This window comes from Penicillium citrinum (genome assembly GCF_028827155.1).
Source record: "Penicillium citrinum strain IBT 23319 chromosome Unknown utg000003l:1.0-4596430.0:1.0-4598250.0, whole genome shotgun sequence".
Lineage (NCBI taxonomy): Eukaryota > Fungi > Ascomycota > Eurotiomycetes > Eurotiales > Aspergillaceae > Penicillium > Penicillium citrinum.
This window is the reverse complement of record NW_026622688.1, coordinates 3257340-3282345: the sequence shown is the minus strand read 5'-3', so window position 1 is coordinate 3282345 and position 25006 is coordinate 3257340. Positions and strand designations below refer to the sequence as shown.

Genomic DNA, 25006 nt, shown 5'->3' with positions numbered 1-25006 from the left:
TCTTCTAAAAGTTTGACCATTACAGATCTGAACCTCAATAATAGCCATTCATCTTGCACTCTTTCTTTCCCAAAATCCCAAGGGCCAATCGCCTCCAATGCTCTTTGTTTTATCCCTAGTCTCTCTGGTATTACATAGTTCAAAAGTAATCAATATAAACTGCTGATGTTGACTAAACCCCCTGGAGTTCTAATTCAATACTCCTGATAACCACAAGGTTTCTATTCTCTCCAACTTGAGGTGGGATCTTTACTGGTGAGCCTTCTACTTGGTATACCATCCTCGCGAATGTAAGTGTATCGGTGGACTGGCTGACCTAGTCACTTCTCTGTCTATTCCGAGGCTGATATACTACAGCAGTACGTTTAGAAATCGCTTAGAAGATCCGTGGATGACTCGGAAGCTGAAACTGTCCCTGGAAGTTCATTTTTTATTGAATGGGTTCTTCATGGGTCCAATTATTCTTGAATTCATTCAATTATATGCGGAGATATAAAATCTCGTGATTTACAATCGGTACGACGACTATTCTATTCAAAGGGCATTTTTACATGGAATTCGAAGGAATTGCGGTATCAGTCTTCTATCTAGTACTAAATACTAGGCTGCCTACCAGTAGAAGGTTCTACTGGATATGAGAATAATATATACCCGCTAGTACATAGTATATGATGGTAAGATCGAGTGATCATGATCAGATAATCCTTCGACCTGCCACCGGCGGTGTTTCAAATATAGAAAAGTTAAGAACTAATATTTTCTCTTGGACGTAAGAAAATTCGATGTACTAATACCGCGTTTTCATGGTATGATGGTTCCAAGATGTCCCTTGAACAGTGCCAGCTCTCCACATTGCTTATAGGGATTATGCGAATAAGTTAACTCAACTGTGATAACCTCCAGCGCTGCTTGTACTGGTAACAATAACCATATTTGGGCTCTACTGATATATAATGATACATGCAATTGGCATGACCATATCGCATTGCGATACAACTAACACGATAAAAGTACTCAGAAGTGATTATTCGCAATTACATATACTATCTTCGGTCTATATATGACGACTACTATGCTCACATTCCTATCTACCGCGGATTCATCCTAACTCAGAAGTACTTTGCTGTGCTGGTCCAATATAAGTGATAACGCTGGTGTCAAATGTTATATTTTAGACGAGAAGAGTTGATTAGGTTATAGCTAGACCTCTATAAGCGGAATACTAGGCACTATATATTTAAGTATCATCGTAGCTCTGGGTACATGACATCGACTGCGGATCAACTCATGCTAGTAAAATCTGCTCCAAAGATGGTGAGAACCTTGGGAGACACCGCATAGTGACTTGATGGTATGTCAACCTTCTTCCGGTGCTGTGAATCTGCAGGGCTTACTAGTAGCCTATTGGGCATGGGTGCTCCATATTCATCTTCATAATATTAGTTAGTCTAGTAGGCAGTCTGTCTTTATACTACTGGATGATAGTCGAGATGGCTTTAGGGCACAGTAAATGCTATCTACTGTTTCTTCCAAGTCTCAAAGGATGATACTATTCTGCTGAGACTTATTGCTAGTACCCAGAGTAGCTCACAAATTCTGGAGCCTTGTATAGCTACCCAGAATGTCTTATATTGTAGCTTCAAAGTTTACAGAAGAAGGCTATAAGTATAAGTAATCTTTGATATACCGCTCAAACCCCATAGCCACAATTAATTGCGACTCTATTAGTGTAGCCGACTAATAACTACCATTCAATACCAGCTAGTACTAGGAAATGATTCATATAAATCGGAGCCTTGAATAGATACTGCTGGTAGGAGCTATAGGTCTTTCACCATTCCGTAATGACTTGGTGGTCTCAAAGGCTTGAACGTGGTATGCATAGTATAATTCTTTTACCGAAGCTAGCACATGAGTGTATCTCTAATATGAAACATAATGCCTTGTACTACTGATGAGTCCGGACATTCGAGAATTCCTGTGTCTTTGAAATACGATACTATTATCCTCGAAGAACTTGCATTAGATATGAAAGAGAAGATGCATAGGTATCAGTGGTACTTTACAGATTTCCTGGCCATAAGGAAGTATTAAGATGGTACTAGCAAGACTTTCAATTACCGATTGATCCTGAAATAGTAGAAGTAATCAATTAATGATCATTCATGTTTCTAGATATTTTAGGCCTCCAGGAAATCATTTCCGAGGATAAGAGCATCAAGCTACATCGTTTGTCAAGCGGTGCCAACATTCTTTTTTTTTTTTGGTATAGCTTTCAAGGCTGGCAGATCTTCTGAGAATGCATGTCTTGTGCACTCTCACTCTAAAGGGACAAGCACTCAGATGGATAGATCAGAACTACAGCAAGGCTAATTGGGTAAATTTCGCGACTATTGAATGAACCTCATTAGGCATCAACTTCAATTGCAAGATCTCATCGGCAGTTTTCGCTTTTATTGAAACTCGTTGATATAAGGTAGACTTAGACTCATGTACCTTGGTGGCCAGGATCCACAAACTATGAGGCAGAGAAAGACTACCGTCGCCGCATATTTTGACAGCAGAGAATGTATATTACAATTACTAGATTGCATTGACATGTTGAATGTTTGTGGATGCTCTGTCATTGTTTAGCCATGGACCACGTATCCACGAGTGAATTCCACCACAGTGTACTCTAGGATGCATGGTTGCCTGTCCTCCGTATACTCTTCCCGTCAACACAGCCCCCGTCTCTAGATCGAATGATCTGCCTTCGGGCACTCAGATCAGCATCGCCACCTGATCGGACTGATATTTCTTTTTCTCGTATTGTGTGGCAGCTGAAGTCTATTTGAGTCCTCGAGACGGGGTGGGCGTTAAGTTAATTAAACTATGAGAGGCTGCCACCATATGCCAGGGGCAATGAGAGTCATTCGTTGAAATGGTAAATTCGAACGCGAGTAAGACCTAGTGATGACGCGCAGATGGCAGGGCAAATCGTGGGTTGATAAGTCTGCGCAGATCATGGCGTGATGGACTCTATCATGTTCCCGTCCCGTTGGACTGGGACGCCGAGGACTTTTTTTGATCTATTGACTTGTACAGCACAGAGATAGCCCTGAGTCCTCTGCATGAAAGGTCGAATGAAGAATAGGAAGATAAATAGTCTGCTTTGGAGGAGATGAATGGAATTCAATAGATCCAGAGCTAGTAAAAGACAAGGTCACAAGCGCGAGAAAAAGAAAGAATCAATTACTTTAGGGCTGGCATTTCAACGTCACCGATCGTGTTATATTGATCCCATCCATCACCCAGATTGTAATGAGCCGGCTAAACAGAACCATCGGCCCGATAAGACTATTGGTTAGAGATCGCTAGTTAATCAACATGCATGAATGTAAAAAATTAAGAGTGCAGAGTATGTGGCTAGTAAATATAGCATTGAAATTATCACAGCTGTAGAGAGCTGGTCAATTCATTACCCGATCACGATCCGTGACAGGCAGATGGCATGCAAAAGATTCTAAGATCCACTTGGTCTGAGCTCATGGACGCGAGTATGAGGCTTCATACTCGGTGTTAGTAGAATCTCCCTGGCTAGCCAGGCCAGTTGAAAAAAAAAATCACAGCACCAGAATGTAAGTACGATGGGGATTCGATAGTATCCCAGCTTCCCGTGTTGTTCATCCAAGTAAGACCGAGGAAGCGAGGCTCAAGTCTCCAGGAATGGACGAATGCTTATTCAAAATCAACTCTATCTCATTCGCTGCTCATATCTCCATCCACCCCATCGTGTAAAGTAGTTGACTGTCGCGTGTTTCTAGGGAGTTCCTCCATGATTTCCATGCAGCCGCTGCCTTACTCTCGCCCCATGGCTCTGGGGGAGTTCGTGGTAGCCGACGGCCCGCAGGTCGCCGGTCATAATTTCATGGTGTACACGAGTTGGTGGCTGAGTCTGGGTGTGTACATACAATGACTTTTGTTTTCCTTTTTTCTTCCTTACGCCCCCTTTGATGCCTATACTATGACCAAGATGGGAGTGATTGACTAGGAAAAGTGGGGACGTGGTGGCTGTTACGGGATGGCCTTTTTCCCTTACTGGGAGATGGCAGCAGCTGTACGAAGTACGAAGCACGGAGCACGGAGTAAGTAGAGGAAGGTGTCTGAAGAAGTGAAGCTGACCGAGTAGGCCCGACAAGAATGAGTGGGTGGGTGGGTGGGGGGAGAAGGAATATCAAACAAGATTGTAAGCAGCGCTAGATGTTTTAGGAATGTCCTGATCGCCCAAAGGTGCGTGTGAGAGTGCAGAGGCTGCTGACCGCTGACGAGAGTGCTAGGCATTTCTGACATATAGAAGGACGGTTATTGGCGAGATGGAGGGAATGGATATATAAAAATATTCAGAAGGGAGTTCTGGAGAGACCCGTCTTGGCCAGTGCAGTTCATGGAGACAGACAACTTCGTTTGTCTTTACTCTTCGTGGAGAGAGGCTAGTCGGTCAATAGCGTTGGGAAGAGAATATCAAAATTTATTTTATTTCACTTTGCTTTTTTGGGGCTGTTCCTCCACAAACCAACGGTGGCTTGATCATGCTTATGCAGTTGGGTCTGGGTATATTCGGGAGATTATAGGCTAGAGACCCGAGGACCTGCTCTAGACTCCGGGGCGTCAAGCCTCGTCCCCATCCCGTGTCGCAGGACGAGAACAGCAAAAGACTGTTCCAAGAGGGTCAAGAATTAAAACAGAATACTAACCAAAAAAGAGTCCACCATTACGTCGGATCGACCGAAGGGGGGAAGGGCCCGTTCTGATCCACTTTGGCACTTTTAGTTACTCTCCACCCTTCTCCGAGACCATTTCATACATTTCATTGGATCGATGGTCTGCACTGTGAGGTCCAACATCACTTTGTCGTCGCTGCATGCCAGCCAATCCAGTCGAGATCATCAACATCCTCGGAATACTTGCTCTTCTTGTACACGAGGTCATGTGGATCGTCTTTCTTAGTTCGGAGGCGTCATCCGCACGAAGCGCCAGGGACAAGGTAATAAGCTGGCTTTTAACAAGCAATCGTTGATTTTACCACTTTGTACGGAATACAGAGTACATAATTCACACATTTTTCTTTTTCTTTTTTCTTTTTCTCTTCGCCATAGATTCTTATTCTTTTATCCCCCCCACACTTTCAACAAGTCCATGCGCGACCGGTAGAACGAACCTGCATCGAAGCAGGAAGTACGGAGTATACTTCGGCATCAACCGGTGGTTCACCCCCACTCGGACTGGAGCAGAAAGGAAGATGGTTGGGCGGGAACAACCTTCATTCTTTCAATCAACGGCCCAAAAAAGGGACCCGCTGGGATCGTGTGGTTCGAACCCGTGTTATGCAACATGCTCTAGATGGACACAATGTCAATGTGGTAGCTTCTTTTGTTCTCGCGCTTCTCTGACGATGCGAGGGTTACTAGTCTGTCCCGTCTACTTCGTAGTTCACTATGTACATGGGATACTTAGGATACTACTAGTTAGTACTAACTATAGTACATACTATGTAGACAAGTTGCATCCAATCTGCAACACATTCTCCAGGTGCATGATTGGATCCCGCAGATTAGTGTCAGATCATAGGCATTGCAAGGCGATCTTTTTCGCAAGAAATTGGCTTAATTTGCCAGTTGCATGGAACGGAGTGGCAGGACTCCATCGGATTGCATAAGTCGTTTGACCACTGGTTTAGTCTTCATCACACAGTACTATGTACTCCGTACAGTAGGACCAAGTGTACTAACTAAATGTGCTAACTAGTAGTAGGAACTAGTAACTAAGCGTATGCTTTGTCCACTCAGAAACCCGAGCACCGGTGAATTCCGGTACCTGGCCTGAAAGAGACTAGAAGGCAACTAGCAAGGATCGCTGTGAAACTCTCGAGCGGATTTCTTCTGGCAGAGACGGGCCCCCCCAAACTGGGTCTCAGCTGATGGAATGAAAAAGGCTAAAAGGCAAGTTGTAAATCTTTTGTACACGGTACGGAGTACAGGAGTACATACTGTACAGACTAACTAATTATGTAGTAGTACTCTCTATCCTGTATGGACCCTTCAGATCAGATCATACGAGAATAACAGGCCCAGCATTAACTTCAGACGGTTAATTTCAGAGTTAGCCCATTCCCTAGTTGAGCTACCGGCATATTTTTCTTGGGTCCTGTGCTGACAAGTGTAGATTTGTAGCTTTCTCGCTCGCTCGCCACATTCCCCCCTCTCCCCCTTTTAGGGAAGCCGAGGGGGGGAGGGAAAGGGAGAGTCACAAGTTCCGCTTGGGCCTATAAAAGTAACTGGGGGAAAAGGCCTTACGTTCCCGGAAGAATAGTCAAGTGTCATCCATGTCATATTCTCGGGGAATGAGGCTGGAGGGACATAGAGTACATACATACATACTAGTACGGTACTGTAGGTAGTAACTAAGAGGGAGAAGAGTGACCTGGAGACGCATCATAGGCTGGGTGGAACCCCATAGCCAGGAGACTACATACATCCTTGGTACACTCAGTACACCTCCGAATCTGGTCAATTCCCTGCAGCGGATGTCTGTGCTGGGTCCTTGAGGTGATCTGGTCCCACTTACCCCAGATTGTCGGTGGTTGTAGTAGTACAAGGAAAGTAAAAAAAAAAAAATTGCGTAACTAATCTCTCCAAGCCAACGGGTCTTGTACGAAGGGGCCTAGCGTATGTGGTGGAGGATGAGACCCGACACGCCGAGGCTGTGCTCCCTAATTGAGGAAGGTTAGGTTGATTGAGCTGAGATTGCGAAGAGATCATCTTGAAAGTTGAGAGAGAAAGTATGATTATTTTATGAATAGCCAGAAGAATCCAAGTTGAATTTGAAGTATGTACATACATACTATCCGTATGACCTGCTGCGTTCTCCCAATGAGAAAAAGGAAGAGAATGCAATGGTCTGTTACAGAATCCTTGGAAGCAACTAAAGTACGTAGTACTACCAGCTAAATACTCAAGAGAGCAATGCCATCCTGATAATCCTGGTCCAGTGTGGGGGTGATGCTTTTCTATTCCGGAGGTCCGATTTGCCCTTAGAGTGTCCTAATGCGACGGCGCGAATCGCCAGAAATGAACCTCCATCAGCCTACCTACGTAAGTGTTTTAGTAGCTTCGTTCATCACTACATATGTTTATACAGACACAAATATTCCTGTTCTCCTTTCATAATAATACTATAATGTACTATACCGTAGACTCTATTGTATCGATCTATCTAGATCTCTCGATGTGCTTGCCGCCTTCCTTGTCGAGCGTGGGCCGATGCTCGCTGTGGAGCAAAAGAGGTTCATGAGGCAACCTTTTCAGTGGAGAGAAATAAAATAGAAATAATCAGTACATAAATGGAAATCTTTTTCTTTTTTTTTTAAAAAAAAAAAGAGAGCAGAAAAAGATCTCGACCATATTTCTTTTTTGAATGATTTTCCTTTTTAATATTAATATTAATATTTTTTATTATTATAATTATAATTATTTTAATTCTTCCCCATTTTAATCCTCGCTTCGTCCTGCAAACATACCGGGCAGCCTCCCCCGCATGGAAAGTTAATCTCTTCCTTTTCGTATGACCTCAGGCTATTTTTCCATTACTCATTTCATTCTGTTGATTCTTTTGACACTTCATCTGGCCCTTTTTTTTCTATCCTTTTCTCTTATTCAAAATATATTCGGTCACTTCTTCCACTCGCCCCTCTTCTTTTTTTCCCGATCCCCCCTCCTCCTACTTCTATTCCTCCTCTGCTGCCTCCTCCACTAAATTATATGATCTTCTTGGATCTGCAACCTGCCCACTTAAGCCCAGTTTACTCTCGTTCTACTTGGTGTATTGGTGTTATTTACGACGATTTACTTCCAGAAGTATTTCGTACTTTCGTCTCGGAATATTGTCTATAAACCGTCATCCTCCCCCGCCCCATTTGGTACCCACGCTTTCCCCTCCTTCACTTACTCTTCTTCTTCTTCTCTCTCTTACGCTTTCTCTCCCACCCATATTTCTTTTATATTGGCAGAAGGGCTACATATCAATAGGCGCCTTTCCATATCCCTTCTGCTTCTACTATTCCCCCCACACCCTTCTTTCTCTATTCTTTCTCATTTCCCTCCAGTCGCATACTTAGGTATCGGCCCATTATTCAATGCTGTCTATGCAGAATTCTCCGCTATTCGCTCATCCAGATTTGAACGGAACGGGGTTGCAGGACGACGGATGTTCCGGAGCTCCACTGCCAAATCTCCCGACTGGTATTTCCGGGATTCGAGCCAGCACTTCCAGTACCAGCACTGGCGCCAGTCCCGATGATACCTCGACCGATTCTCCCGACTGGCATGGCGGCGCTGGTCGATCGTCACCAGCCGATCTGGATATGTCGATGAACCCTTTCGACCCGTCGCACGAGTATATATTAGAGTCGCGCATCTCAGAAATGGACGAAGTGCCTAAAGTGGAGGAGTTGGATGAGGAGGATATTCAAAGCATCAAACCGTCGGATGTGGGGAATCGCGATGACTCGGGCGCTCCCGCGACTGTCCCACGGAAACGTGGACGTCCTCGCAAACACCCCCTGCCCGCGCCGGGGAATCAAGCAAAGGTTACCAAGGGTCGGTCCAAGACCGGTTGTATAACCTGTCGTCGCCGAAAGAAGAAATGTGATGAGACAAAACCTGCGTAAGTCGCGGTCTATATGTTGCGCAACCGGGCAGTCATCCTTGTGTGACCCATACTGACCTTGTCTTTTCTATTGTTCGCAGGTGTCTCAACTGCCAAAAGAATGCGGTGGTATGTGAGGGCTATCCTCCGAAGGAGATATGGAAAAGTGGAAGACAGAAGATGGCAGACGGTACGTTCTTATCTTTGTGGCTGGAGGGAAGAAAGAGGGAGAAAACTAGAAATGCCGATTTCAACTCGGACTGAGACTTGGACCGGGCGCACACAGAGGATTCAACCGAGCATAAATGACTGACTCTTTCACCCACAGCCGTCCTCACGCATTCCCTGGCATCCGTTCCTCGCAACCTCCCCCTCCTCATCGACGGAATCGAAACTGATATCGATCGCCGCTTCCTCGACCATTTCGTATACGGGTTTAGCCGTGTTTTAACCCTCATTAATGATGACTCCAATCCATTCAAGGAGATTCTTCTGCCAATGGCCACCCAACATCGCGGATTGATGCACTCTCTCATGTGTCTCTCGGGATCGCATTTATCGGGACTCGACCCAGAACCAAAATTGAAGGAGCGCAAATACTTCCACTTTCACCGAGCGATTCAGGACTTGAAGGATAATATAACGGCATCCTCCTCCCAAGGCGATGATCAGGATCAGCAGCTCTTGGTTGAGGACCCCATCATTGCTTCGACAATTGCCCTAAGTCTGAACACAATCTGCGAAGGTGAAACGAACGGCGAATACCGACCGCACATGGATGCTGCTCGATATCTCCTTGTGTCACAGCAGCCACGGAACGAAAAGTTCCGTCAGTTCATCGTCGAGTTCTTCCAGTATCATGACATCTCCAACGCCCTCACTTCCTTGGATCGCCGTCCGGCTTTGATCTCTGGTGGAATGCATCTCCCTGACTTTGTTCCAGGAGCTCAGGCGGGTATGTTCCTAGGTGTATTTGATGGGCTGTTTAACTATATCTCTGAGATTACTCAACTACGGGATCGGATTCGACAACGTTTCAATGAAGGCTACGAGCCAGCAGTGGACTACCAGACTCTGAGTGAGGCGGTTCAGGTCGATACGGCTATTCGAACCTGGAAGACATCTCACGAGGAAGATACCCCGAACTTCTTCTTGGCTCAACTTTACAGACAGTCTACTTGGGTTTATCTCTACCGCACTATTCGCCCCTCGCGTCCGAGTGAAAAGATCAGTCAAGTTGTTGACGATGGCTTATCCTGGTTGGATCGCCTGCCACAAGATGCGGGTGCTTACAGCATCGTGCTCATGCCGCTTTTCCTGCTTGGCTGCTCTGCATTTGTGGCAGAGCAACGCGAGCGTATCCAAAAGGGATTCGAGACTCTTAAGTCTTACTCCAACTTGCGGAATATCGAGCCTGCTTTTAAGGTGGTTACGCGGGTTTGGGAAATCATGGACACTAAAATTGAGGAGAGCTGGGATTGGGAGAAGATTATCCATGATATGAATATGGACTTCCTCATCACCTAGACTGCTCCCTCTTCCACCACATTACTTTCTCACCTACCCTTTCGATTTGATACCCTTTCTTCACTTCTCATCACTCTTGTCAACCTGGTTTTTATTTTCATTTCCTTGCTTTATTTCCTTGATTTATTTCCATTCGTCTTAAATGTCTCACATTCCACATGATGATCTTCTCCTCTCGTGGGAGCCTGTACTATGTTATGTGGCGTTTTGTTTCTGTTGCGTTGGATCCGCATCTGCATTCGGTGGGGGATTTGACCTGTGCGTGTTTGTGTGTTTCATGCTAGCTGGCGAGTACAGAAGGTATGTGGCCTCCGCTAGTGGCCGCTGTAAGGGATATGGCTGGAGGTTGGGGAAAAGAGCGGGGATCGAAAGTCTACAGACGTCGATCATCCCCTTTTCCGGGGAAATGCATGTTACAGTATACAGCTGTAATCCTTCAGCGCTGTACCGTATGTACTGCACGGTGGACACGCGCAAATGTCAGATTCGAAAAGTCGAGGTGGTGTTATTTCTTTGGCGGGATGGTGTTTGATCAACACGGTACATATTGATAACGACAGGGCGTTTGCCATTTGATTTTTTCCGACTTGGAACGGCGAGTTTATGGTTCTTTTGATGGATCCGCTTATGCTGTATATATTTACGATTACTATGTATTTTGTATCTTCTCTTAACTTCAGCCTAAGCTCATTTGTTGAAGCTGAATATGACGTGTATAATAGGGGAAATGTACGTGAAACGTCAATGAGTCGTGTGAGCGAATAAGGGTTAGCTTGTTGTAATGGAGGGGATCAGACCAGTCAACAACCATGTTGAGATGACTCGGACATCCAATAGTTCCAGTCAATTAATCTCTCATTAACAGAAGAATAGTGGTTCGTTCACTACAAGGTCAATAGTATATGGCCGATATGATGACAGCAGATATCAATTTTATAGACTGGTATAACAGAGGAATGACTAATGATACTAAGAAAGCTTGCGAAGGTAATCTTGATCTATATTTGTAGAGGACCTTCATGGTATCAATATTTCGAAGTGCTCTAGAACTGCATAGTATTATTAACTGCTTTCTAGGGGTATACCTGTACCCATCGGTCTGAATGCTAGTCGATCCTCGTGACCATTTCTACGAAGATTCAGGTCAGCTGGCTAGTACAAGCAACCGAAACCTACACTCGAATCCTTGCCAGTGTTACTGGCCAAGAAGATCGCATAACAAGTAATCAATATCAGGCTGGTACTGCTGGTACCGATGTACTAGGCACTTCTAGACTATTGTAGAAGTTCCAGTTCCATCAGCCCATCAGCCCGTAATATAATGCCACGACGAATGACCCAGTTGGTCTCTACTTACCGCAGGGACCAGTCAAAGCTGTCGGAGATATGATTTGAAGTAATCATGTGAATCAATACCCATTTTCCCGTACCTAGTATAGGGCTAAGAATAAGTTCCGATGTCGGAGATTTTATACAAACATCCCACCTCCCACCAATCTCAACGTCTTACAAGTAAACATTGATTTTATTCAAATTAGTCGAAGATCGAATTTTCGATTAGGAAGTCTAGATAGAAAAGCAATTACTATTACGCTATACGATGACGTGCAGTTTCACCAAGAACCCAATTTACCCAGTATTTGTACATGGGATGGCATAGCACGCGCAGGAAGGAAAAAAAAAAACATGATCTACAGTAGGGACTCCCCGCTTACAGTATCCTATCCATCTTCCAAGATTAGATGTGGAGAATTCGATGTTCATCCCGCAGTGGCAGCTTTTCTCGCGCCACGGGCGTCACCCGTAAAGATGATCAGATTAGACCGTGCCGAGTGATCTTACCCCTGATCTACAGGAACAAGACCAAGTGTTTGATCAGCATAATGGGAAGAACCGTGCTTATTCCATGCATTGGGGTGGGCTAGGACTTCTGAATCGATATTATATTACGTCAAGTCTGTTTTTGATTTCGCTTATAGAATATCTTAATGTTGCGTAGTGGGGGTAGGTTTTGAAATCCAGGTTTTATGAGAGAGATATTGCGAATGAGTTCGGGTTCTATGCTAGCCGCTTCTGTACTAGGATAGCCTTGTGATGAATTTGTGTTGTGTTCTTTGTGAAGTGCACCGCACTGGTGTGGTCTAGATAGAATTTTAGCCTACAATCTCTTGATTTTCGTACACTCTCCTGGGCAGCATCACCACAATATTCGCGCACCCGTATGCATGTTTGCATCACTGAATTGCTTTCTAGGCTTGAAATAAAGTATAAAGGTGAGGAACAGGAAACTTGGAAGAAAAACCGGTCATACTTGCCAATATATGTCATAAAATCAGCCATTTACAACTTCCACCGGTTACTACTACCAGGACTTGATAAACTGTCGTCTCATTACAACAAGAAAGTAGAACAAAACGAGCAAATTAACTGATTATAAAGTTATAAAAGAGCTCGTATTGACTGCGAAATGAATAGGAAGGGTAAACACATCATAATTGGCTATGTGTTTCGGTCCCTTATTTCTGGCGTGGCGACTACATATTGAGTGTATAAACTCGAACAGAGAGATGTCCTACCCCGACTTGCCCACGTCAAAATGACAGTACTGCAATTAAGCTTAACATTTGTCCAAATGTTTACTTACATAGTTTGGAATTGTATCAGTATTTTTCAACGCTCCAGAGCTGCCCAGGTGATAATTCCGAAGTTGGATACATTGCCCAGTCACATAGGATGTGACCAATGATCTCGATAACATAGTATGGCCTAGTCAACATCAATCCAACTTCAAAAGGCTAAGTATAACCTTAGACTGAGTGATACTGTAGGCAACAGACAATGGTATCTAGATGGAAGCCTTCGAATTACTTCTTTCTCTGACGCAAGCAACTACTGTATGGCTCGCACCGCATGGACTTACCTAAAATAGAACCTAGACAGGTGGGGTACAACGAACTACGAAATGAAGAAAAGCATAGGTCGCAAGATTTGACGACTTGTATTTACCTTTTATGGCTTTGTAGGGCATCATATATTGTTCTTTATACTGTGCAGAATGTACGATCCCGATACACACTCCGCACTTTCGGCAGATAAAGTGGACAACTATCTTCGGCATATTCAGCTACCCCACCGATACTGGCCTCAGCAGAGCCCGTCGTTGAACCTAGATCTCCTATCTGCTCTTCAGGCATACCATCTTTCGAAGATCCCTTATGAGAATCTAGCTCTACATTATACGAAGGATGTCAATATTTCCCTCAATGTGAATGACATCTACCACAAATTCGTCGACAAACAGCGCGGCGGATATTGTATGGAGAACAACATATTCTTCTACCATGTTTTGCGATTTTTCGGATTCCAGGTGTTTTTGACCGGAGCTCGTCTTCATCGGACAGGAGATGGTAACCCGACAGGGTGGACAGGCTGGTGAGAGCCCATAAATAATGAACAACAAGAAAAAAAAATTCGCTAATGCGAGGGTTTACACTGAGTAGGGAGCACGCGGTGAACATTGTGACGTTTCCTGGACCGAAACAATACTTAGCTGATGTCGGTTACGGCGGGAATGGCCCCAAACTGCCTCTGCCTCTAGTTTCAGACTCTCCAGTGCACAACATTGGAACTCAGGACCTGCGACTGATTCGCGAGACCAATAAAAGTCTCCCGGCTGGGCAACAAGACCGATGGATTTACCAATTCCGAAACGGCCAGGAACAAGCTTGGGCAACTGCATATACATTCACCGATATCGAATTTACATTGAAAGACTACGAGATAATGAACTTCTTTACAAGTAAAAGTCCAGACTCGTTCTTGACACTCAAAATCCTCGTGGTCAAGTTCCTTGAGGAAGATGGAAATATTGTGGGCAAGCTCATTTTGGACCAGGATCATGTGAAGAAGAACACGGGCGGAAAGAATGAGCTTCTTCAGATATGCCAGACCGAGAAAGAACGGGTGGAAGTATTGGAGGATTTATTCAAGCTAAAGCTCACGGAGGAAGAGAGGAATGGAATCCATGGAAGAGTCTCGTCTCTGAGAACGGGCCCTTGAGCGGTCGATATGGTATCGACGATGTTGACTTGAGGTTCTTACGGCATATTTCACTTCAACCTCTTCTTTTTGTTGCTTGAACACGCGGAGGCAACACACATGAAGAATTGTATTAGATTGCAATGCAGAATTTGGTTTTGTACTTAAAAACGATGATGAACTTTTGTCGAAGCTTGAATAGTACGGGCTTCATTTGCCCGAATTGTAGGCTTGTTGCAGGGCCCTATAGGGTGTCTTCACTCTAAGATCTCATAAGCATGAACAAAGTATAAAACGCGTCTCTGAAGATAGAACTGTGACAGAATTGGCTTGATATATGTTATTTGGAGAAGAGAAAAGCAAGCACGAATGGAAATGCGAACACAAAAGAGTTTCAATGATACGCCCTACTAGGGCGTGCTTATCGGGTAGCCGACCCCGCGCGGAGTTACCCCGAGTGCCCCCCCGCGTGGCCGAGGTCGGGTGGTGTTGTCCCGAGCTTCACCCCACGTTTTCCAATTTATCCCGTCTCACGTTGATATTTTCTTTTACAACTCCTTCAACTCTCTTTGCATAGCTCATTCTATTATTTTATAAAATGCCATTCAACACTCCGGTTCAAGCAGCCCTGAAGGGCCCTTCAGCAGCTTTCGGATTCTGGCTCACGTACGTGCTAAAACTACTATTCTTGTGACCGTTCTTCCACGTCATGCCAGAAGACTGTCTTGCCATCAGACTAAACAATCTTCACCTACAGGCTTCCCAGTGCTGCAGTTGCAAAGACAATTATTCATGGATCTACTGGATCATCCGCTAAGTTCAGCTGGATTCTGGTTGATGCCGAGCACGGTCTTATCTCCGATCACCATTACTACGAGGTCAGCTATTGAATCGATCTGAAACAAGACTGTCAGATGCTTCCAATATCGAACAAGACACTAACTTAGCTATAGCTTAACAATGCCATCGGATCTGAGGGCGTCAGCCCTATCATTCGCGTCCCCTGCGCCGAGGAATGGATGATAAAGCGCGCCCTAGACGCTGGTGCGCATGGTATCATGACACCCATGTGCCACAGCGAGGTACGTCTTTTGCTATAAGAAGTCTAATCAATTCCATAACTATGGGGCAAAATCTGACCTAGGTTTTTTTTTTTTCTTTTCCAATTAGGCCGACGCTATCAATATCGCCAAGTGGACTCGATACCCCCCCATTTGGCACCCGTGGCTACGGACCCATGTTTGCACCTCACTCTTTTGCCGGAGTTGACCCTGGTGCTGACCATGACGACGGTGCAAACGATGGTCTGACTACTTTCGTGCAAATCGAGTCCCGCTCAGGCGTCGAGGAGGTCGAGAAGATTGCTGCTGTGGATGGAATTGATGTACTTCTAATTGGACCATTCGATCTGGCCAAGCAGCTCGGCGTGACTCGCTGCGGCGAAGAACATGAGGCTGCTATCCAGCGGATTAAGAAAGCCGCACATGCGGCTGGCAAGAAAGCTGCTATTTTCTGTACGTGTCAAGTTGATTAGAGCTTGGAGTCCATTCGAGGTTGCTAACACCATTTTTTAGGCACTGGCGGAGAGGACGCTCGCGCTCGCAGTCAAGAAGGATTTGATATGGTCTCGGTCAACACAGATGTCGGTGTTATTCGATCGGCCATGCTCAATGAGTTGAAGGTTGCGAATGGAGAGAGCACCCAGAGCGGACCTGGAGGTTACTAAATAATACGCGTTCACTGGTCTGATGAATAGAATGAACAAGTCGAGATGTACATACAACTAGATATCCCATGAAAATACCAAACCAAAGACTTGCGGTATCAAACTGAACGGGGTTCGTAAGAAAGAGGCTGTTTGGAGAATATCGGTCTTTTCTCACATGAATTCTCGCCGATTCGTTAGTGACCGAGCGATGTAGCGACCCCAATGGAGGAATTTAGTTTCTAGAACTGCCCAATTAGGAAAAAGCGCCTCTTCGCTTACACGCAAGGCGCCAGAAATCGCGCTGAATAATCCGGAGCGTTGGTTGCCCGAGCCAATCACAAGACTCGATGACAACAAGGTGGGCTTTGTACGGAGTACATTCGGAGGTGGTCCTGCTAGTTGCATGGAGGTCCCTTTTGCTTTTTCTTTTATTGTTGCAGATAGTTTTGATGCAACAGCGCAAGGTGGTGAGTTGCATGAATGGTGATGAGATACGCAAGCATTGTCTTGATCTTGATTAATCTCACTCGTCATTCTGCCATCATTCGATATTGAATCAACTACCTGTTCTGGGCTTCCCCTGGACAAAAGCGTCTACCCGCAATGGAGGTGAAATAACCGTTGTTCAGCAATAATCAAGGCAAATTACTGAATCGAAGATTGCAAAAATGGAAAAGGACGAGATAGTTGGCGAATTAGACGCCCAAAAGGGCGCAACTTTCAACCCCGCTCTTCTACATGATGTCTACAATCTCTCATTGCGTGCAGTCAACCCAGTCGATGTTAGTGTCAAGAATCTTTCTCTCGACATCGACACATCTTCTCCAATATGGCAAACATCGCCCAATCAGATTTGGCAGCGTTTCCGCGGCCAACAACCCGAAAAAAGTTCTAAAGGGGTCCTTCAGGGTGTGAGTGCAGCTATGCCGAGTGGCAGTTTGACAGCAATAATTGGAAGTAGCGGATCTGGCAAAACGTCTCTCCTCAACCTGATGGCTGGCCGTATGTCCTTGTCACGGGCAAAGGCTTCAGGAACAACAACTTTCAATGGAAACGCCAACATTGAGAGTGTTCGTAGCGCTTATGTTATGCAAGAAGATGTCTTGATACCCACATTGACAGTTCGTGAGACTTTGCAATACTCGGCTGATCTTCGATTGCCGCCACCAACAACCCGTGACGAACGACGTGCTATTGTGGAACAAGTGATTCTTGAATTAGGGCTTAAAGAGTGCGCCGACACGAGGATCGGTACAACCGCCCATAAAGGCTGCAGTGGCGGCGAAAAGCGACGGACCAGTATTGGAGTACAGCTACTTGCAAACCCATCTGTTCTCTTCTGTGATGAGCCAACAACCGGTCTCGATGCAACTAGTGCTTTCCAGATCATCAGAACACTAAAGCGATTGGCACAAGATGGACGAACGGTTATTGTCTCTATTCATGCGCCACGGTCGGAAATTTGGAGGCTATTTGATAATGTGATTCTCCTTGCCAGAGGCTCTCCGCTATATAGCGGACCCGTAGGAGGTTCGGTGTCGCATTTCGAGCAGTTTGGCCATGAATTACCTCCCTTCGTGAATCCTGCTGAATATCTTATTGATCTGGCTGCTATTGACAATCGAAGTGAAGCCCTGGAAGCGGCGTCACATGTCCGAGTCAATCACCTACGGGAGGTGTGGCAAGCACGCTTTGTAGACACGAATGAGGAAGAGAAGGGAGTAAAAGCTGCGGAACTGTCAGTACTCACCAGAGTCGATACTGGGGGGCATGAAACAAGTGTCATTCCGTCGACAATTCCGCGTGCTCACATCGCGTACTTTTAAAACGACAATCCGAGATCCCATGGGAGTCGCTGGGAGTCTACTTGAAGCAGTTGGAATGGCTGTTATCTGTGGTTGGATATTTTTGCAGCTGGGTGAAGACCTTGCAGGAATCCGGTCTCGACAAGGTAGTCTTTACACTGCTAGCAGTCTCAATGGGTATCTAATCCTGTTGTATGAGACATATCGGCTGACAATTGACATTCATCTTTTTGATCGAGAGCGTAATGAAGGAGTTGTCGGGGTTCCAGCATTCTTGCTAAGCCGCAGAGCTGCTCGTCTGCCTCTTGAAGATTTGCCAGTACCGCTTATTTTCTCCATCATCTTCTACTTCATGGTTGGCTACCGCGTGGACGTCGGGCAGTTCTTCATCTTCTTCGCTTTGACGCTCCTTACGCATTACATCGCAGTGACATTTGCCGCTGTATCGATTGGCGTTTCAAGAAACTTCCCGGGAGCTAGCCTTGTGGGTAATTTGTCTTTTACATTGCAGTCATTTGCCTGCGGGTACTTCGTACAGTCGCAGCAGATCCCAGTCTATGTGCGATGGCTCAAATGGTGCGCTTATACATTTTACATATTTGGCGCGCTCTGCGCAAATGAGTTCATCGGAGCTGAGGGTTCAGCGCTTGGACATTTCTATCATTGTCCATATTCTGACAACCCATCTGACCCTGCTTGCAAAGAGTATACTGGGCGGTACATCATGGAAAGTCTCGGTATGCCATCGAACTGGATCTGGCGTCCTATCGTAGTACTCATTGCATTCGCACTTGGCCACTATATGGTTGCCGCTATATTGTTGCAATATAACCGTTTCGCTATTGATATTGCACAAGCTCGACAGCCAGAGTCGGACCCTTCTGCAGGAAAAGCAAAGCTTTCCATCCGTCCCACGGAGGAGACGCGGCAAGTAGCTATATCGCTGGACAAGTACGCTCTAGAGATTCGAAAGCGACCCTTGCCGGGGAAAGTATCAAAGAAGCTTCAGATTTTGCGACCGATCACTGCCGAGTTCATACCTGGCGAGCTAAACATTATCATGGGTCCATCTGGCAGTGGAAAGACTTCATTGCTTAACTCCATCGCTTGTCGTCTTCACGATTCGATCGGAAATCAGTATCGTGTTCACGGGCGAATGCTATACAATGGGGCCGAGCCATCTGAAAGTGTCATTCGCTCGGTCAACTCATTCGTGACCCAAGATGACGATGCACTTATGCCGTCCTTGACGGTGCGTGAGAGTCTTAGGTTTGCAGCGGGACTGCGACTTCCGGGCTGGATGTCGCGCGAAGACAAGAACCGCCGTGCAGAGGACATATTATACAAGATGGGATTGAAAGAATGTGCAGATAATCTTATAGGAAGCGAGCTTATCAAGGGCATCAGTGGGGGCGAGAAACGCCGCGTCACTATTGCCATCCAGATCCTTACAGATCCAAAGGTCCTCCTGCTGGACGAGCCAACATCAGGGCTTGACGCTTTTACGGCGATGTCAATAATAGAAGTACTTCAGAGCCTTGCGGCTGAGGGCCGCACACTGATCATGACAATTCATCAGTCACGCTCTGACCTATTTGCTCATTTCTCACAGATATTGCTGTTGGCCCGTGGCGGTTATCCTGTCTATGCAGGTCCAGGACAGCAGATGCTGGCGCACTTCGCAGCATCTGGTCATGAATGCCCGCGCTCGACAAATCCCGCCGACTTTGTTTTGGACTTGATCACGGTTGATTTGCAGCAGGAAGATCGGGAAATTCTCACTCGTGAGCGAGTACGAAAGCTGGTAGCTAGCTGGGTCGATGCGGTTCCAAAGCTTGAGCGTATATCATCCAAGATTGCAACTCCAGCTGAGCTAGGTAGTTTGCGTCGGCAGATGCTGCCATTTCGTATAACTTTCCCTTTGGTGCTTCATCGCTCGTTCCTCAACTTTTGGCGCCAACCGCCGCTTGTGATGGCTCGATCAATGCAGATTCTAGGAATTGGCATTATCATGGCTCTGTTCTTCGCGCCACTGAAGAATGATTACCCTGCAGTCCAGTCGCGAATGGGCTTTATTCAGGAGTTTGCCGCATTGTACTTTGTTGGTCAGTATACAAGATGCCCCGAGATCAATTTTGTGATGATGGCTCATTTTCAAAAGGTATGCTTCAAAACATCGCCATTTACCCAAATGAACGTGATGTCTTTTATCGCGAAGAGGCCGACGGCTGCTACTCAGCAGAAACATTCATACTTTCTTATACGGCGATCGAGGTGCCGTTTGAAATAATATCGGCATTAGTGTTCGGCGTGCTAGCTGCCTTTGCAGACAATCTCAAACGCAGCGCCCAAATGTTTTTGATCAGCGCTTTTAATTGCTTCTGCATCATAAACTGCGGTGAATCCGTCGGAATCATGTTCTGCACGCTATTTTCGCATGTGGGATTCGCCGTTAACGTGACGTCGATCTTACTGTCCATTTCGACCATTCTCGGCGGTGTCATGAGTTTGAATGTGAATGAGGTCTTGCAAGGGATCAATCACCTTTCTCCAATCAAGTATTCGATTGCTAATCTTGCCCCATATTCACTACGTGGACAGCATTTCGACTGTTCGGCATCGCAACGGCTTGTTGATGGGCAGTGTCCCATCGAAACCGGAGAGCAGGTGCTGAATCTTTATAACCTGGACAAGGATGGACCGATGAATGTTATGGCACTCGGCGTATGCACAATTATTTATCGACTCGTCGCCTACGCTTTTCTCAAGGCCATGCGATCCCATTGGATAATGGAGCGTTGGCGCAAATGGCGGCGTCATCTTTGAAGCTACTTTATGAGCAATGTTGTATGTAGATACTAATATCTCACGTTATGAGCGGATTTCCATAATTACTGGACATAGTAATACGAGTCCGATGAAGACATGCCTTTTTTTCTTTCCTCTTTAGGGAGAGATTCTCTCGTTGATACTAAGCGCTGCAGTTCCCCGGAAAATCGGATACGGCGCTCAATAGAGACAATCGAAGCAGTAAACGAGTGTTGTTCGAAGAATTACTGTTTTGAATGATGGGACTATCTTGAATTACTTATATTATTGTTTCTTTAATTGAGATTAACTTATCCTAAGTTAGTACATATCTTCCATACTTGTTCTCCTTTGGATGATCAACATCTGTGTTACATTGTATTTCCCAATATCTTAGTATCTACTTAGGTAGGTATTCTGCATTATGAATTGAGATTCGATATATTAGATGCCACAGATACTCATCTTGAATCGGAAGAATGATGGTCCAAGCAATGGAAATGGTGGTGCTTCTAACAGAACTCGTCAATTGCCCCGATTGCACCTATTGAGTGCTGTAATCGGAGGCCGCCGGCACTGCGAGTCGAGTAAGAGTACATTCAAGGCTGCTGGCTGGTCGATTTCAATCAGGTATTCTTGTCTATTACTAATTCTCGGCGCGGCCAAAGAAAAATAAAACAATCAAACATGAAAATGAGTCACGCTTTCGAGGCCATGGCTCTTGTTTCTCATTTTTCCTACCCAAAGTAGTCGGGCACCAAAAACACAAATCCCCTCGAGCTTCTCCCAGGACCAAGAAATTCGCAGAGAATTGAGAACTCCCATCCAAGATGAGCATAGCCCCAAAACCGAGTTCGCAGAGTTTTTAAGGTTTCCCCAAGTTGTTCCGGACGTTTCTAGTTGAAGACTCCAATGAACTAGGGGAAGCTTGGCAGAAGGGGAATGTTCTCTTTCGAAGAGAAAGCAAACATGGTTCAGTCTTTACCCGAGTTTAAAATATTATAATGCCATTGGATCATTGGATGGTTCCTTTAACGTGCCATACATTGAAGGATGGTTCAACCAAACTCGGACACTATCCGGTCCATTTCTTACTGGTGAACTCCCGTTGGAACCATAGGAACAACACTAGACAGTGACCAATCATATTTATCAGCAGTCGGCAGTTAACTTTCGTACCTTTTAACGGAATTTCATGTGTCATTTCTTCATTGCCTGGTGTGGGTATTCGGTGCCCGCACATTCAGGAACGAAAGTCTCCTCGCGATGAGCGTCGGAATGGGACCCTCCTGTGATGAGCGTACCTGCACCGGATCTCGCCCCGGTGTAAAATGACGAGAAACATATCGATTCAGACATCGAATATACCGTCTCCATTGGGGCGAAGGAGGAATAACACAAACCGGTTAGGGAAACTTGAAACACAGGCGGCGCAACCGGATCTTTGATTATTCGTTATATCTCAGCCTCGGTGGAGAGTGGAGACTGCGACACGTACACAACTGGACTTCAAGCAAATGCAACAGATACAAGGTTTTGATTTCTGACTGGTGGAGGATCTGCGGTGGCCGACGAATCGTGGAGGCAAGATTTTTCGTTTTGTTGAAAGAAGAGGCTCCACTGTCCTGCGTCTTGGGTATAAATGAACGAATCGGAGGACGGGGGAAATCGCGCATGGAGTCGAACTTTGTTAAGACCAAAGAAAAAAAAAAGAAAAAAGAAAGAATTACAGTTATGAATTAAAAGAGACAAGTCCATTTGAATGGAAAAGATCCCTGTCTATCATTTGGTCTAGACTGATGCCCCTCACACACCTTCTGTACTCCGTAGACAGACCGAGTTTCTCTATGCGCCGAGTTCCACAGGAGCATCGCCAATAATCGTTTCTTTGTCTGAATTTTCTTTTTTTTTTTTCATTGACTTTGTTTGCTGTGTCAGCTGTTTCAAGTTGGCTCCGTCCCACCTGAGTCTTACACAAATGTACTGTAGGGGGAAAAAAGAAAAGTCAGGATGGAAGTATCGAGTAAAATTGTCAAATTTTTTTGGATGAACATTGGTAGTTATTCAACCTCTATACAAGTCTATCTCCCCCCATCAAAACTCCTAGAGCTGCCTAGCTCCAATATTCCTAGAAATCCCGGGGGTATTCATATACATCAGAAAAAAAATCATAAGTCTCGTGACAACGTCCGGCCCACAAGGGGAGACATGTCGAATCAACCGAACATGTAAGAAACAAGTTCAACCTTGTTGGTTGTTAGGTGAAGAGGGCCACCGACTTGGGTGGAACGAAAGAAAAAAAAAAGTATCACGTCCCAATGAAAGGAAAGTGAAAGGAGAAAGGGAAATCAAAAGACCCATAAAAAAGAGTGCGCGGGTCAACCGGCAAGGTGGAAAGAATGAACAGAATTGGAGAAAAGAGCGCAAGTCAAATCTAGACATCTCGATCGTCTCAGTTATATCAGATCAAGTAGATCTAGATTTACTCGCCGATAGTCAGACCCAGGCCAGTATCGATGGGGCAGCCGTGAGTAGCGTGGTCATCGGTAGGCTGGAGGTAGGCAGCAGCACAGTTGGCATCGCCAGCCTTGCAGACGGCCTGAGGGCAAGAATCGGAAGCGCCAACGGAGGGAACAACAGCGAAACCGTACTTGGTGAACTCGGAGCCAGTACCCATGTTGATGCAGGAGAGATCCCAGAAGATGGTGTCACCGGCCTGGGTGTACTCGAACTGGAGAACATCGGACTGGTTGGGGTCGGTGGCCAGCTTGATGGAGATACCACCACCATTGGGGTTGGTCTTCCAGGCCTCCTGGTAGGTACCACCGCCAGCCGTGATGGTCTGCATGGGACCGACGTCCTGAGCGACGGACCAGGCATAGATATCACGGTCCAGGGTGTTGGTGATCTGAACGCTGCCGCTAGCAGGAGCAGTGTCATTGCGGCGAACCATCATGCCAGAGGGCAGGGCAGTAGCCAGAGTAGCGAAGAGAGCGGCAAAGCCGAAAGTCTTGGTGAACATCATTTTGAAGGTGGTAATGATAGTTGTTTCTTTTTTATAAAAAAAAAAAAGATTTGGTATGTATATGTCTGAATAGACGGTATGTGTATAGACTTGAAGAGTCAAAGAGTATGGTCTGGTCGACAGACGAAAGGAATGTCTCGAGATCGACTCGAAAAAAGAAAGTAGGGATAGTAAATGAAGATGAAACTTCAAAGAAAGGACTGTGATGATGATTCGAATGGTAAACGAGGGTGCAGAAGAGGGTCTTTATAACTTTTCAGGGAGTCCCTGTTCAGGTCCTCCTCCCCCCCCCCCGGATAGGTACCGACGCACAGAAACGTGGTGGATCCAGCCACGCAGGGCCGGATCCATGGAATCAACGCCTGGAGACAAGTGGAGTCCAGGCGAAAAAAGAGCGAAGGAAGAAGAGAAAGAAACGAAAGATCTAATAATGGTGTGGGTCAAGGAAAGGCGAATCATGGTGGACACCGATGAAGGCAGATGTCACATTGGAGCTGTGTTTCCAAGGTCGAGACCGCGGGCGTCTACAAAGCGCGCGCATTGAGGTAGGTACCTGAGTATTGAATATTAGGGGGGGTAAAATTGTAATTTGAAATTGATTGTTCATCTCGTATTGAGCAGAGAGTACAATAGAAGATGCAATTAATTCAAATGAAGCGGTGTGATATCGAATACTTCATCTGTTGGAATTGACGTGTCCAACTGTAGAGGTGGTATAGTGCGTGGGCATAGTTTGTGAATGGTGGCAGTGACTTTTGGTGATAATCCGTAGTAGGTAAGCTTGGCGGGCGTCGCCTTCCGTTGAGCGTGGCAATACCATTTCTTGACTGTCCGCACGTCATCCGCTCCGTGCAGTTCCGCGGTTCTCCAAAATGACAAAAGAAAATGAAAAAGAAAATAATAATAATAAAAATATTAAAAATAATTAAATCTTGAAGATATGGCGAGGACGAGAAAATTGTGACATCTCCGAGCCACAGTCGAGAACAGCTGTCAGAACAACTCGGCAAATCATTTGGTGGTGGCCAGGTACCATCCGTGGGAAACTATTCATGGGATATCTCGCCTTCAGTGTTTCCAGTCTCTCTCTCTCAGGTTCGTCAGACGTCAAAACTGTCATCAAATTGCGACTCACAGAAACAATGTACCAATTGCTAATCAGACCGGGCAACTAACTCAACTAAGTTCTGCTTTCGACCTGTTCTGGTCCCCCCCAATTGCTTGACTCCACCACCGTTAGACTTGCCCTACTTTGGGAGTTGTTCGCCTGAACACCCGCACACTCACTCACCTTTTCGCCTAGAGATCCATCATACTGTAGTACACCAAACTCATTCTAAATCCACTTTGGTTCCTGAATATCGCTGGTTTACTTGTCGATGCTAAACCCACTCCCCGAAAATTCTTGGA

At 45.7% G+C, this 25006-nt stretch overlaps 5 protein-coding genes across 5 annotated transcripts; 4 read left to right on the top strand and 1 right to left on the bottom strand.

The window, feature by feature from the left end:
- Positions 1–8173: 8173 nt before the first annotated feature.
- On the top strand, positions 8174–10212 carry N7469_004446 (Zn(II)2Cys6 transcription factor; the record flags this gene model as incomplete). Its single annotated transcript, XM_056643366.1, has 3 exons — positions 8174–8703; positions 8787–8875; positions 9014–10212. 3 exons carry the CDS (start codon positions 8174–8176, stop codon positions 10210–10212), a joined length of 1818 nt encoding a protein of 605 aa, XP_056502778.1.
- Positions 10213–13267: 3055 nt separating this feature from the next.
- Positions 13268–14271, top strand: N7469_004445 (arylamine N-acetyltransferase family protein; the record flags this gene model as incomplete). Its single annotated transcript, XM_056643365.1, has 2 exons — positions 13268–13644; positions 13713–14271. 2 exons carry the CDS (start codon positions 13268–13270, stop codon positions 14269–14271), a joined length of 936 nt encoding a protein of 311 aa, XP_056502777.1.
- Positions 14272–14848: 577 nt separating this feature from the next.
- On the top strand, positions 14849–15976 carry N7469_004444 (HpcH/HpaI aldolase family protein; the record flags this gene model as incomplete). Its single annotated transcript, XM_056643364.1, has 5 exons — positions 14849–14916; positions 15008–15128; positions 15204–15332; positions 15395–15764; positions 15825–15976. 5 exons carry the CDS (start codon positions 14849–14851, stop codon positions 15974–15976), a joined length of 840 nt encoding a protein of 279 aa, XP_056502776.1.
- Positions 15977–16626: 650 nt separating this feature from the next.
- N7469_004443 (putative ABC efflux transporter) lies at positions 16627–20589 on the top strand (the record flags this gene model as incomplete). Its single annotated transcript, XM_056643363.1, has 3 exons — positions 16627–17679; positions 17702–19868; positions 19925–20589. The coding sequence occupies 3 exons, from the start codon at positions 16627–16629 to the stop codon at positions 20587–20589; spliced, it is 3885 nt and encodes a 1294-aa protein (XP_056502775.1).
- A 2464-nt stretch (positions 20590–23053) lies between these two features.
- On the bottom strand, positions 23054–23596 carry N7469_004442 (putative extracellular thaumatin domain protein; the record flags this gene model as incomplete). The annotated part of the gene is made up of 1 exon (XM_056643362.1): positions 23054–23596. The coding sequence occupies one exon, from the start codon at positions 23594–23596 to the stop codon at positions 23054–23056; it is 543 nt and encodes a 180-aa protein (XP_056502774.1).
- Positions 23597–25006: the final 1410 nt, after the last annotated feature.